General features: G+C 32.2%; 1 protein-coding gene across 1 annotated transcript; it reads right to left on the minus strand.

Annotated features, from left to right (window-relative positions):
• Positions 1 to 2,521: 2,521 nt before the first annotated feature.
• Positions 2,522 to 7,430, minus strand: LOC124370047. Its single transcript, XM_046828370.1, has 2 exons — positions 7,315 to 7,430; positions 2,522 to 4,331 (listed from the first exon to the last, which is right to left on the minus strand). Exons 1-2 carry the CDS (start codon positions 7,316 to 7,318, stop codon positions 3,082 to 3,084), a joined length of 1,254 nt encoding a protein of 417 aa, XP_046684326.1. The 5' UTR covers positions 7,319 to 7,430; the 3' UTR covers positions 2,522 to 3,081.
• Positions 7,431 to 13,410: the final 5,980 nt, after the last annotated feature.

The following is a 13,410-nucleotide window of genomic DNA, read 5'->3' on the forward strand; positions in this document are numbered from 1 at the left end:
AAAATTTTAACGTAGCAACTTAGTTGAAGTGAAATTATTAGTTTTATGTTAACCTTATTTCCTAGATGAGGTTTAAGATTATGTACTTTATGAGGATACTGAAATTATTCACTGAACTTACACTTAACAAACAATTATTATATGTTTTCAAACTATTGGCCGTTTCACAACTTGATAAATTTAAAATTGGCTAGTAAAAATGCTATACTCGACAATTAAAATCCTTTTCCCGGTCTACTGGAATATAAATACAATAAAGTACGATATCCCCATATATTATTGAGTATTCCCCAAGTAACCGCTTCGAGATTACCAAAACTGTGATTGAGCTTGTATGCCCTAGGACAGGGGTGCCCAACCTTTTTTACCCAAGGGCCACATTGTAAAGCCTTTATGGCCAGGCGGGCCAACATCCCAGGGGATTTGGAACCCCAAACAAAACATATTTCCCGGGGTTTGTTCCAGAAATCTTGTGCAAAATATGAGTTTTAAGGTTATTTGGCCCTTGTTTACTGATTATTGTAATCTATTATTATTTATTAGTTGTTATTTAAAGGTTTATAATATATTATGTTTTTAGGTTCTTTTAGTAGAAATAAATATAAACCCAGACTTTTGGATGTTTGCTCTAATTCCGAGGGAACAATAAAAAGTCACCAATAAATTGAATACATTGATTTTAATTAATCCTACTAGGATACTAGGACATACAAATTACGTGGCGAGTGGTGACCTTGAGTTGGGTAGGGGTTACGTCGCCGCACCGCGCGCTGTGCCGTGCTTTACGGGCGCTCTATTCGCCAGCCGGCAGCCACCACCGTAGTCAGTGAAATCTGTCTGCAACTACTTTACTTCTTTCAACACTCATACTCCACCAAATGAATACGGCTCGTTCTACGTGAAATCGGCTGGACTGCTTGGTTCTCAAAATTTGTATTTATTTAATATTTCAAATGCTTGTAAACAAATTTGGTTGTTTTGGCAACAAGGCGGGCCACATAAAACTGACTCGCGGGCCGGATTCGGCCCGCGGGCCGTAGGTTGGGCAGCCCTGCCCTAGGATACCGACAATGATTGACACCATTTGACACCATGTATCGACCATCATTGTTAAGTTTTGTCGCAGGTTTGACAAGGAACAAATGGGGTATCTTAGACCTTCCTAGTGTTTTTATATGTTTGCGTAAGCTACAACTAGAATAACAAAATAATTTACGGTTTTTCCAATCTCTGCTGGTACACAAATCCTAGTAGTTGTGGTACATACTGTAATAGTAGCATGGCCATAAAACTACAGTAACATAGTAAGGCAGAGGGAATTCTGTTGTTACTAAAGAATGTTTATTAGTTGAGAGTGCATTCAATATTCATAACTAGGTTGCATGTGAACTAATGATAAGTCCAACGTGAATGCACTGTTATCATTAGTGTTAACCTACAAACTTAACTATGACAATTACTGATGATAAACAGTTCAGAGTTCAATTAGAAAGGCAGACATATGATCAAAAACTTTTTGTTCGTAAACTAATTACCAATCACAAAATAAATAATTGGGTTAAATAGTCTTAGGTCTTCAACAATTTTTCGAGGGTACTCACTCGAATTCCCCCATGCCCAATACTTATAAAATTACTAGTTTATCAAATCCATGTATTCAAGTAAATTGTACCATATAATACAATTGCTATTAATTCTTGATTAGCCTTGTCTCGTTTACTATTCCAACATTCCTAGCCTTGATCCTAGTAATTTTTCTGCATATCTACGGAGGTACTTTTAATAGTGAAGGTTAATAAAATATTTTCTTATAGTTTAAGGGAAGAATATGTGTATTTCATAACTGTGATACTACATTCTAGATGTATAATTTTAAGTTTAGGGTGTATACAGTTTTCAGATGGTAAGTGTTGAAGACTTTTATTTTAAAATATAATACTAATATAATTTAACAGCCTACCGTTTTTGAATATTTGTATTGTATTCTTTTGAGTCAAGGAGAAAGAAGCGCAACGCGACTAGCTGTTTTGATATTATACGCAAAATATAAATAGGAATATATGGTTTCTAGATAGAAGTGGTTTCTAAAAATTCCAAGCTTTTTAAAAGTTTGATATATATATATATATATATATATATATATATATATATATATATATATATATATATATATATATGAAATCTCTCACGTATAAAATCGCTATCTAGATTAAACTGTTGTAAAAATGTAGGAATCCTTATTTCAATATATTGAACTCGATCGTTCATATTTTGAACATTTCCGCTTTAAAACAAAGAACTAAGAATTAGTAAAACAATATGGAAACGTTGATTTAATCGCAAATAAGAAATAAAATGTATATATAAACGTATAAACGTACATTCGTCAAACAGTTCAAACAGTAGTAAACGCTACTATAGTTTAAACTTCTAAGAAGTCATCATCTGGCGTCAATAAATAGGCCTATAAAAAGCAAGGTGTATCCATCTGGAGTCTAGGGTGAGGTCTAAAATATTCAGATCTTTAGATAGTTATCTATTATATTTAAATATTATTTTATAACAGTATGATAGCTCTAAACTGTAATGATAAAACAGTAACAGTAATTATAGTCTCCATACTATTATTGTTATTACTCTTTTCGTTTCTTTAAGAGTAAAGTTGTGTTAACCTTTTTCTTCTAAAATACAAAATGAAACTATGTTAAAATGCAAATCATACATTTCTTGTATTTTAATAACCTTTTAAAGTTACAAAATGTATATAAATATAAACAGAACAAGAAGATAAATAATATAATAAAACAACCGTCATCGGATGTCAGTTCAACTCTTCAAAAATCCCTTGTTTAGGAACATATATAAACTGTTCAGAAATCTTTGTTTTTCCATTATTAAAATTATTTACGATTAGCTTATGTACTGAGTACAGTTTGTCAACTCACTATGTGGACTTTAAATGAAGAATTGCACACGTCTTACTTCACACAATATGCATGTACTTGCTTACCCTTGCTTATTATAATATGAAAACATTATCATCTTACGTTAACATTTAGTACAGGCACACAAACTGGTAGACTAATTACGGAGCTGAATGCACTGTTCTAAATAATCGAACACTCCCACAGACTCCATCTGTTCCAGATATCTGGGCACGTGATAACTGCAAAATTGCTCATCGTAGTATTTCCTGTAAATATTTAGAGCTTCTTCATCTTCATTTTCTTTATGTAAGAATGGTTCCATATTAGAAACAGAGTTCTCACAGTTAAAGGGTGGCATGCCTGCCACCAGATAGAGAGCTAGAGGACTTAACCTTCTCTCCTCACTCCTCACGTATTCGTAAGATATGGTTTCCTTGCAGTTCAAATCTCTAAGCTTGTTGTTGAATGTTTCTACATACAAATTATACAACTCTTCAAGCCCGTGACTTCTCACCTCGTGAGTCGCACTAGACCAGATGAAAAAGACCAAGTCATTTACTGGAGAGCCGTACCGTAACAGTTGGAAGTCCAACAATCTCATGTCACAAACATTACCTCCTTCATCGTATTTGAACATCATGTTGATGGTCCAAGAGTCTCCTTGATTAATCGTGTTCAACACTGCACTAGGTTTTAGAGCTTCGACTAATAGGTCCCAAAGATTTGTAATTGCATCTTTCAGCAGTTTGATGTACTTCTTAAATCTCTCTATTTGCTCAGTACATTCGCTCAAACACTTCAGTCCGTTTCTTATGTGGCTCTTTATAATATTTGAAATATCCAAACCATTTGTATATATCTTCTCTTTGCCAATCGTCTCCAAAAGTGAAGGATTATTTTTATTTACGACAAAAGACAATGCGTGTAGTGTAGCCGCAGTTTTAAAATACAACCGGCTATGATCTAAATCTAACATTTTGGCCTTGCTTACATTTTTAAATCCTTGTTCTCTCAGATCTTCAAGTACCACTGTGAAAAGCCTTGGCGAAAAGAAACTTTTGGGAACTAGCTGAGTACTAATTAGATTGTTAATTTCTGGAACGAACTTACTGTAGAATACGGGTTCACTCAGATGGATAGGGTCCGCTACATCTTTTATCTGTCCTTCGAGTGGTTCTGATTTGACAATCAGTGAAATAAAATGGATAGTACTGTCTTCTGGATGGTATTTGAAGTTAATCTGAACCCGTAAAGGGCAGCTTATAAAGGTATATCCAGGAGGGGCTGCTCGTGACGACTTGTAACTTTCAATGATGATATTTTGATTTCTCCATTCGTTCCGCAGACACTCGGTCAAAAACTCACTGTTGAGAAAGTCTGGAGCTGATCCAGCCTCCATGGAATCTGGAACAATGTATACGCTTTAACAGTATGTTCTTGTATATGAATAATACAGTGCAGACATAAAATATGTTCCCTAGTATTCATTTTTCAAAACTATTCTATAGAGCAAAGATACTTTGAAAATATTTAAAGAAATATTTTAAAATGTTGAAGTATGTCTTTCGAAGAGACAAAGATTGATGAAGGTCATACCTAACCTTAAATGTTTTTGTTCAGAAAACACTGTGTAATATAATGCATGGAGTATTATCATAAAAAAGTAAAATTAAACATTTGTGTAAAAAACCATTACGCGTTAATATTTTATCCAAATATTGAAGAACAACATTTAATTGAGATAACTAAACTATTTATATATTATAACTCTTATTTAACAATTGCTAATGAAACGTAAACCAAAATCGACAAATGCTGTGGAATTAAAGCACACAAGATATACGAGTACTACACAACCTGCCAAAAAAAGTGTGTAGATTTTGTGATGCTACTGAAATATTTTTAACTTATTCTCATGGGATTTGCATGTACTTAGTAAACCGTTCAACATACAACAGAACAATTTTTGTGAAAATGTTAAAAGTATTTCAGATCAATTTTTATATGTCCATAAAATAACTTTGAAACTTATAACGGCCATCATAATTGAAACCAAATGGCTCTACCTAGCTGATTACGAAGCTTAGCCAAAATATTTATAAGACCAATTTTTGTTTGGGTTCATTTTTGGGACTGTTGCCGTTTCTGAAACCCGAATTGTATAGCAAACCTTGAACGTGGGATATTTTGGAAATGTTCAGCAAAGTTATGTAGAAATTTTCGGTAAGTCCTACCATTAGGACAACTTCAATATGTTGAATTTGTATACAAATGTTAAGTAAAAAACTGTGTGTATCAAAAAAACTTTTAAGTCTAATGAGCATTGCAGAACACTTTATTTTTTCTATAGGATTATAAATAAAGGAATTTTTTAGTTTGTAAGATTTCACCGCCGCTTTAATGAAACTAAACAGCGCACCCAGCTGCCCAAAAAGCTTAGTCCAGATATTTAAAAGATTTATTTTTGTACCTACGTTTTAGCATTCCTATCGCCAGTCCTTGGTGACCGAAACATTCTTATGGGATTTGCATTTATTATTATTCCCAAAAACCATTCGAGAAACAAAATAAATGCTGATTACAAAGTATTTACTAAGCATTTTAAGCATTTGAGAACACTTTTTTTCTCTAGATTTATAAATATTGTTTACCGCAAGGGTTCACCACCCACGAGGCACTGTCGTTCTCTACAAGCATCCAGCCTCTACATTTTATGTTCTATACAATGTTCTAATGCCTGGAAGTTTAACCCCTATTCTACCTTTTAAATCTTTCGGAGTGTAGATAGATTTTTGCCTATATGCGGCAACTGCGATTTTCCTCCATCTACAAAAGTTATTGACTATATAGTTTCATCCTCTAGCAGCTACTGTTCTCTTGAAACTATTATTATCCCCCAAATATAAGCTTTATGAAAAACTACTCAACTGTTTTTATAAGAAAATTGTTGGCAGTTATTTTACACTTGCATCTGACTTGGTACTGCGATACCTTATTTTCTGTATCGGAGTAGCAAACATATAAAAGGTTATGATGATCTGTTAAAACAACTAAATAATATTATTTAAAATGTTTTTATGTTTTGTTTGAATAAAAACTAGCACATTTCTTATAGCTTACGAAATAAAATTAAAACACAAGAAGTGTTTATTTAGATTAGATTGAACTGACATATTTATATTTTATAAAGACTCTTTTAAATCTCGTTTTCCTTCTTGTGGCCAAAGCAAAGACATTCAGTTGTATTTTATAAGACCTTAAAATGTTCTTGAGTGGTCCCTGTAATATGATATATAGCTTAATATTTACCAGGAAGAAAGCGACTTGTATTGGGACAAACAAATGGCCTCTCGGTCTGAATGAAATGTTAAATATTGTGCTTTGAACCTTTTCCTTTGCAGTTGTAGGCCCTAAAAGGTTATGAAACTATTAATTTTTAAAGTTTTGAGCTTATGGAAAGTTATACGGCTAACCTATCCCTTTGTTATATTTTCTACCTGAAAGAGTTCGGTTCAGCGCAACTCCTTAACTTCGTAAAGTTAAGATCTCTAGGATATACGATTATTGGTCTCTAACAGGTTTCAAAATTTAGAGAGTATGTCAAGGCTTTCACTTAAATCACTGAAATGGTTTTGTTTGAGGGATAATCCTTTTTGGCAATTAGAACAGCTAAGACCCTTAAACCTCAGATTTTGAAATAAATCTGATTGCTCAATGACAGTACAATTTTTATATTTTATTTTAAATTATCTACATTTCAATCCAAATACACTGTCTAAATTTCATTGTACAGTGACGAAATACAGCAAGTGTACTCCTGACAAATATTAACGACTACATAGGGTACGTTGAGTGCCAAATTTAAAAACAATAACTATATTATAATTTGGGTACGAATTTTAGAATATCCTACACTGGTCTGAAACAAATAAATAGTACTCGACGTCTACAACGAAAACGTATTATTCCACAATCTATATCGAAACTACTATATTTGATACGACTTACTATTTTCTTCAATCATCATACAGCTTAAGTTCAATTTTACAAGTACGCGCATTACAACAGAGCACATTAACAGTAACATTTTATGTGATTGTTTCAAAATGTTTGTAGTATTAAAAAGGGGGTTTGATCATTTTGGCTCTTGTATGTTTTAAGAGTCTGAAGCAAAATATAAAATAACTGGTCCTCAGTCAACAAACAACTATGTAAAATAAATATTTTACTATATAATTATTCTGATGAAAAGTTGTATTAAATTAAGTAGATTATAAGGTTACAGCTTCGAATTTCGAGTATTAAAAATACATTTACTTTCATTCATATAATTTAACTAGATACTCTCCGGCTGTGACTAAGACGCAAATACATCAAAATAGCTTACCCATATCGTTTCAGATTGCTGAGAGTGCAACAAACGATTGACTGACTGAACTATTATTACATACCACACTCTCGTTAAAAAGTGGTCTAGTCTGCGGGATAAACAAACAAGTCATAGTTTTTAAATTCCAGCTGATAAAGTTTATATTATCTTGGCCTCCTACAATCATTTTAAAAGTTAAAACTCAAAAACAGCTATAAATTCAAAACAACTTGAATGAGAAGTCAATGTCATACTATCGTTCGTGGTCACAGCGGTTATCTCAAGATAACCGAATAACAGTGTCAAGTAATATGTTTCCGCCCTCCAGACGATCTGTCCCTTTATCTGAAACTTCTCATCACTACACCCTCTGTGATGGTTTAATAGACTGACAAACATTATACAATTTCAATTTTCTTTTTTTGTTACTCTTTAAGAAACATTAAGTTCATAGAGATATTACTAATATATTTACGCAACACAGACATCTTCATTCAAACAATATCTTTTGGCTCACCATCCAATAGATTCCGGTAGATTTCCGGAGTAATTGTACTTCATAAGTCCTGGTCTTGAAACGTCCAGATATTGAAGCAACTCTAGAGTGTACGTTGCCCTACACCACCCCCACACCTCTGGAACTAGTTAACCTTCGGAAGCCTGCTGGTTTACACTGAATTACCCAAAAGCTTTGAATTATTTGAATCATTTTTTCCCAATGATATTATTTTTGAGAAAAATAGCCACCTTTACTTCTTTTCATAGGTGTGACAGTGGTAGTTATCCAAGTGGTAATTTTTAATTTTGAAATGTGTTATTGTTTTTAAAACCAAATATTAACTCGGAGTTGGTTTAAACTTTGAAGTTTTAAAATGTTTTCCAGGACGTACATAACGTGTATGTAAACAGTCTGTCTTGGTAAGGCTTCATGAGGAGCTTAGTTTGTCGTTTACAATACATAACACTTCTCACAATTTATTCTCAATTGTCATTTCGTTTATGTTTAGTCACAAGTTGACGCTTGGATGCATATCGTTGATATTTTGAATGCTAAACTACATACAGTAAAAATAGGTATTTAAATTAATAAACAGGAATAAGAATAAGACATTGTGACTGCCACGAAGCTTAAATAAGTATATGATATTTGTATATTTATAACTACCCATTATAAACATTTTATATAAATATTTTAAATATATTTAAATCGTCCCTTCAGCTTCATCGGAGAAATAGGTAGTTTTGGTGGCAACAAAAATATTAATAATCCATTTTAATACATGTACTCAATATTTCGAAAACTGTATGTTTGTACTCAAAATATAAACAAATGTTGACAATTAAAATTGTATTACAAGTTATAAACTTTCCGGAACAGTTCATTCTACTAGGTTTATAAATAACAATCGACATATTGAAACGAAATGGCGTACTAAGTTTGGCAACGACCGCAGTCAATATATTTCAAAAATCTACTTTCTACACAGTTTAAACTTGTTTTAGCATTGCGATAGGTGTCGAACTGGTAATAACCAGTAATATTAAAAATATCTTATAACCAATCTTATAAGCATTCTAGAACACTTTTCTCCTCTAGGTTTATAAATAACGGAGTTGTGAATTTTTTAAAGATGAATTGAACAACATTGAAAGGAACCGGCATACCAAGTTGGGCAACGAACTTATCCAAGACATTGTAAGAAAATACGCGAGGTGTGTGTGTGTGTCTCTCTCTCTCTCTCTCTCTCTCTCTCTCTCTCTCTCTCTCTCTCTCTCTCTCTCTCTCTCTCTCTCTCTCTCTCTCTCTCTCTCTCTCTCTCTCTCTCTCTCTCTGCGTGCTCTCGTGTGTGTGTGTGTGTGTGTGTGTGTGTGTGTGTGTGTGTGTGTGTGTGTGTGTGTGTGCGCGCGCGCGCGCAAATCTTTTATTCGACGAATTTTACAAAGCTTACAATTTTGCTATACCCAAGCACAAAAAAGGCTCGCGAGTGTTAGAATAGTACAAATTAACAAATATCATATACTTATTTAAGTTTCGTGGCAGTCACAATGTCTTATTCTTGTTCCTGTTTATGAAGTGAAATACCTATTTTTACTGTATTTAGTTTAGCAACTATAAATTTTACTTTTTAACAAATATGCCAAATTTCATCTAACACAACAAAATTACAGATATCATCTTATATAACAATTATTTTTAAACACACAATCATACAGATTTTAAGACACAACCTTAAACATACAGCAACAACGAGCTATAGAAGAAATTGCTTATAAAGTTACATAATGGTTTATACAGTTATAATAAATAACAAAGGAATAAAACATAATACAACAATACAAGACATAGACTATAATAAAGTGATAACATTATGCAATTATTTATAAGTTATATATTTTATATTTTGTAACAGAGACAACATCCTGTTCCAGACCATGCACTAGGAATATACTCCATACTCTCTTAAAATAAGCTATATAAAACAAAATCTGTATACTATATAATAAATAATAAGTATATATTCTATAATGTGATAACAAGGATATAAACTAAAGTAATAACATCAGTTGGACTATATAATAAATAACAAGGAAATATAATATAACGATATAACAAGACATAAACTATAAAGTTACAACAACAGATATACTATATAATAACAAGAAATATACTACAGCGATATAAAATAGATAAAAACTATGAAATGATAACAACAGATGACACAGTTAACAGAGAAAACTTACAGTACAACAGATTGTGATTAATTACGTCTGCCAGTCAGTTATATATTGGATTATTTTCATTTTGAATTTAGGTTTCCTTCATATAGGTACTATTTCATTGCCAAAATGTTCTATAACTCCATTATACAGTTTTGGACCTACGTAACAGAACTGGTGTTTACTAGTTTCTTTGTTCCATTCTTTGTTCCAAGATTACCTGTGCAGCTCTAGTTAATCTTTGGTATTATCTCAAGGGATGGTTATTAAAATGTTTGTGCACGTACTGCAAACAGCAAAAAATGTGGATTTGAAAAAATGTAAACCACAATGTAAACTTTCTCTCTTTGTTTGTATTCACTGCAAAATGTGTGCAAGTGCTGGAATAGAATACGGTGTTATTCGCTATATATATATATATATATAGAGAGAGAGAGAGAGAGAGAGAGAGAGAGAGAGAGAATAACAGTATATTATATATATGTATGTATATTCATTAAATTTGTATAAATGGCAATAGCCGAATTTAATTTATTTCAATAAACATTGAATCGCAAAAAGTACTTGCTCCGCCGGGACTCGAACCCGGATCTCTCACTTGCCGGGTGAATGTGCTACCATTACACCACAGAGCCCTCACTTTTTACGATTCAATTATTTTGTATTTGGCCGTTTCTTTCACATATGTGTTTAAATAACCAAACTAACATATGATCGGAAGACCAAATACCTGTCAAATGACTTCTATTTACATTCATTAAATTTGTATAAATGGCAATAGCCGAATTTAATTTATTTCAATAAACATTGAATCGCTTATATTAAGCGTATATATATATATATATATATATATATATATATATATATATACTTAATAGATATATTAAGAGTAGTTCAGAACCATTTATGAGAATTATTTTATACAAGCGGAAGAGAGAAAGTTGTTTTCCCCTTTTTTGTCAACTTAAAATATTGCATTTGCAGAATTGATTTATCTTTAAAATACTTAGGTCATTTTAGCTTAGAAGTAGCAACTTGGGAAGTACTGATCTAATATATGAGACTAGAAGTATATAAAATTTAATTTGCCACACTCCTTAAATAAATAAGTCTACATTTAACATTCGTTTTCCTATGTTGGTCCCAAATTGTTCAATCAATTGCCATATGACATACAGTCTGCAAACAATATAAAACTATTATGTTCTACACTCATGATAACTGTAATATCGTTTGAAGAGTATAATTGGTTTTATAATTAAATTTAACTTCAAAATTAACAATAATTTAAAGTAAATTGAATTTAAATGACTAAGGTGTGTAGGTTCCTGTTTTTAACATTAATTTCATAATTTTTACAAATATATATTTTTTACGTTTTAGTTTTACTTGGGCAACTTAACGTTTCTAATTTGTAAGCCAGTTGTTATCTAGTGTGTAATGTATAGTAGTGTACTGATAAGCCTAGTGATAAGACAGAGATGCCAAAAAGAGCGGCTCGGCTGAAAACATGATTACAAACTGGACTCTGACAGTAAAAATTTATTTTACTCTGATATTTTTGTACTTGCCACACTAATTGTAAAAATAGCCAGTTCATTCCAAGATGTTGTTATTCTTCGTATTTTTTGTTGCTTTGTTGGAAGTAATAAAATCATTTAATTATTCATTATTGAATAATTAAAATACGTCATATGACTAGATGTCTTTCTATAGTTTATGTCTTCAAAGAAAAATGTGTCTTCAAAGAGGTGAGACAAAAATATTATTGCGGTTTCCGAAATCTGATTGCATTACCTTAAAAGTATTTTAAAAGGCTGAGACATCTTTATACTCAAATAAAGGGTATTTGTGACCGTTTTGTGACCAGTGGCGGTTTCAGCTTTCTTTCCTAAGCTCAAAAATTAGCCTCCCTCCATAAAAACTTTTGAGTGCTGTGAGAAAATTTCACATTTAGTATGATTGATATTTTTGTTAAATTAAAGCCATTTTAAAATAAAATGCATATTGTTTTATACCAAATTATGACAAAATTATTGGTCTGTGGTAAAATTATGTACGAGGTGTAAATTAAGTCATGATACGTCTAGATATATTTCAAACTGATTAAGATATCAATGTACAATTTTCACCATGCTTATTAAAATATGTTTCACATTTTTTAGAGGATAAAAAATGTATACACCACCCCTTTTGAAAGAGTAGTTGAATAGGGTAATTTCTAATTTTAACTCCTATCTTGTGGCGTGTCATTTTAAATGTCTACTTAATAGAGAAGAAAGACACACACAAAATTTCTCTACGACGTTTATAGTAAAAGTTATAGGCAAATAACCCTTTAAATCGTAATACCACCTAGAAAAAGACACCTCTCATAAAAACTATGCATACCAAAAAAATTAGATACTTTGTAAAGGGAAAATCTGGGCACCTCTAAATCACTGAAATATATCACGTGTTGATATGCGCAAGAAATGGGTATTGTTACTACAGGTTATAAATGTTTTGCGTTATTTTACCCATAACTGTTGCTAGAAATGTGGTAGAGATGTCTCCTTAGTGTATTAATGTTTCTTTTTAATTAACTTTTAAAAGGACACGTCACAATATAGGGATTTCAATTTGAACATTTAAAATGCTTCTTTGAAAAGGGGGGGGAAAGGTTTTACTCTTCAAAAATTCCACGTATGGTGAAGGTTGTACATCGAAATCTCAAACTGTTTCGATCAAATCAAGGCATATAAGGACTTAAGTTACACCCTAAGATGTGAAATAATGTAAAGATGTTTTATTTTTACCAGGCGAAGTTAGGGCTAAGAAGCTCTCTAACACTTAACGTGGGGACCAACAACTTAAAGGTGACCACGAACGGAAGGACAGGCGGGCTGCTTGCAGACAGGATCGCTCAGCGGTCACCCATCCAAGCAGCAGCCAGGCTCGACGTTGCTTGATCTGGTTATCTTGCGATAACTGTTATACCCGCCACACTGCGCTATTGGCAAAAAGAGTTATTTGTCCATAACTTTTGCTACAAACGTTGAAGATGTGTTATTCATATAATTTTGTTTCTATTAAATATACCTTTAAATTGCAATATGAAAAATTAAAGTTACCCCCTTCTATCCCTCTTTGAAAAATGGAGGGGATTTATTCCTTCCAAGATTGTACATTGATAGCTTAATTCGTTTGAAATCTATGACGGTGTATCAGGACTTAATTGTACACCCTTCATATATCATTACAAATTAACACATTCAATTTGCTCATTTTCTTCAAAACTCTCTAATAACATCGTCAAAGTTGATAATACAGTTTAAACTACTCGAAAATTCTAACTTTGCAATTTTCGGCCCCTTTATATATGTGGCCTATAGACCCAGGCCTAGTGGACCTATT

This window comes from Homalodisca vitripennis, chromosome 1 (genome assembly GCF_021130785.1).
Source record: "Homalodisca vitripennis isolate AUS2020 chromosome 1, UT_GWSS_2.1, whole genome shotgun sequence".
Classification (NCBI taxonomy): Eukaryota; Metazoa; Arthropoda; class Insecta; order Hemiptera; family Cicadellidae; genus Homalodisca; species Homalodisca vitripennis.